Source organism: Penaeus vannamei, chromosome 36 (assembly GCF_042767895.1).
Source record: "Penaeus vannamei isolate JL-2024 chromosome 36, ASM4276789v1, whole genome shotgun sequence".
In the NCBI taxonomy this organism is placed as follows: Eukaryota; Metazoa; Arthropoda; class Malacostraca; order Decapoda; family Penaeidae; genus Penaeus; species Penaeus vannamei.
In genome coordinates, this window is record NC_091584.1 from 16641199 (window position 1) to 16643698 (window position 2500).

The window sequence follows — 2500 nt, forward strand, 5'->3', positions numbered from 1 at the left end:
TAGAAGCAATAGCTGCGGCAGCGATTGACCAGTAGTAAGACTGGAACAGCAGCAACAGAACCAATAGCAATAGTTGAAACATCATTAGCACAACCAATAGTTGTGGCAGCAATGGCAAAAGCATAATTAGTATCGGTCGCATCAGCCAGAGTAGAGCTAGTACGAACAGTTGCAGTAATTTCTGGTGCAGAACTATCAGCAATGATTGAAGTAACGACAGTAGCTGAGCAAGTAGCATAAGTTTAGTAGCAATTGCAACTTTAACAGAACTAGTAATAACAACATTAGCAGTAACTGAAGCAGCGTCTACAAGAACACTAGAATCAGTACCAAAGGTAGTGCCAGCTATAGCAACAGTATCTGCATCAAAACTGGTAGCAATAGCAGCGGCATTAGCATAGCTAGTAGTCACAATTGTCACAGCAATTGTAGCAGCAGTTGCACTATCAGCAAAAGAAGTATTAATAAAAAATGGTTGTGGTAGCAGTAGCAGCAACTTTGGCGGCAGAAGAACCAATAGAAATGGCTGTGGCACTAATTCTAGCAGTAGCTAGAGCAGCAGCAGTACCAACAGTTGCAATTTCAACAGTAGCAATATCAGAAAATTTCGAAGCAGTAGCAGAACTAGTAACCATAGCGCTAGTAGTACCTGTGGCAGTAGCTGTACTGGCAACAAAGAGAGTAATCGTAGCAACGGTAGGAGCTGTAGCAGCAGAAGTAACAGTAGCAGTTAAAATAGTAATAACAAAAGCTATAGCAATAACAATAAGTTTAAACAGCAACAGTAAGGGATTGTTATAGCATATGCAGCAGCAGTAACAGCGGCAGTATTGTTGTTGGAGCAGCGCTAGCACCGATAAGAATAGTAATTGCAGTAACTGTAGAAGCAGGAGTAATAGTGCAGCAGCAGTTGCAGTTGCAGTAACGTATTTGCAGCAACAATAGCAGTAATAGGGCCAGGAGTAGTGACAGTAGGTAGCAGCAGTCGCTGGGCCTGTAGTAGTAGCAGTAGCAACAATAATTGCATCAATGATAGCGAAACGGGCAGAAGTAGTTATATCAACAATCGTAGTATAAATAGTAGAAGTAGTAGAACTAGCATCAGTATTCACAGCAGCAAAATTAATAGCAGTAGTTATAGCAACAGTAATAGCAGAACGGGAGAGCCTGCAGGAATATAAATACTTTGTTTCATTATCGACTTGTTGATGCACTTGACAGGCTGGTGGTGGCTGGTGATGTCCTGGGGAGTTAAGATAATTACCTGAGAACATTCAGGTTGGTGATGACACCTACTCTAAATACCTCGGTGTTGTACAGACACGAAGAAGGCGGTCTATCATCAAATTTAACTCACGAGTACTTATACAGATCTACATAACTTATATATATCTACAGTACTTATATAGATCTACATAAGTACTTATATAGACTTTTATACACATTCCTCTGGGATCTCTCTTTTCATTGGCTTTCTACGATTCCCTAAATATGATTACCTGCGCATTTAACATAGGCAGGTAATCGAAGAGCAATAAATGACAATGGATATGTAAGCTCATAAATTGATACCAAACTAATACTTTGATTTATGAAAACGTAAATGAATATAAGATAAAGAAACAAATAAAAAATAATACAAACAAATGTCTAACAAACGGATATCCACCTCTGCACCCCGACAGATAAACAAGTCAATTGATTATGAATAAGTTAGATTAAATAATAATTACAAATCAAAGGAGCAGAAAAAAGTGAGGATGGAACGAAACCCCGCCCTTTCCCTCCTTTATAAATCGGCCATCGACTCTCCGCAGGAACCGCATGTTGGGCGTGACTGGACGCTCCTGGGAGGACATGGGCGGCATTCGCTGGGAGCTCGTAGGATGCCTGGCACTCTCATCCATGCTGATAGCTGCCAGTCTCATCAAGGGCATCAAGTCCTCGGGAAAAGTGGTGTACGTCACTGCCACCTTCCCTTATGCGGTGCTGTTGGTCCTTCTTATCAGAGGTCAGTTGTTTTCATTGTTTCAGTCTCTCTCTCTCTCTCTCTCTCTCTCTCTCTCTCTCTCTCTCTCTCTCTCTCTCTCTCTCTCTCTCTCTCTCTCTCTCTCTCAACCTTCTAGTGACACGATTCATTATTCATCGTTAGATGCTTGGATGATAAAGTAGTATGATAGCTGCCAACCTACATTGTTTCTTCTGCCTGGCTCCTTGGAATAGCCCGAGAGACGAAGGATCGTCACTAATGTAAAGTAGGAGTGACGAGCTGTAGGGAAATGCCTTCTCCATCTTTGTTTTACGATCATCAAATTCCCTATTTCATCGTCTTCAGATTTTAGATACTCAATAGTATCTTCAAATCCCATATTTTCAATATCACATAATTCCGAAACGTATATTAGCGTTCACTTTCCTTTATTTCAGTTTAATATAGCATTATTTTTTTCCATGGGCTTCATTCTGTTGCTTTGAGACTATATAATCCCTCCTCTCCTCC

The 2500-nt window shown here is 40.8% G+C and overlaps 1 protein-coding gene across 2 annotated transcripts in view; it reads left to right on the plus strand.

Moving 5' to 3' along the window:
- The window catches only part of LOC138859405 (sodium- and chloride-dependent glycine transporter 2-like), a 24307-nt gene that overhangs the window by 16529 nt on the left and 5278 nt on the right, over positions 1 to 2500 (plus strand). For both annotated transcript variants that reach the window (XM_070114402.1, XM_070114403.1), the window contains exon 6: positions 1818 to 2011. In XM_070114402.1, the coding sequence (XP_069970503.1) occupies positions 1818 to 2011 (194 nt within the window). The remainder of the gene's footprint in view (positions 1 to 1817; positions 2012 to 2500) is intronic.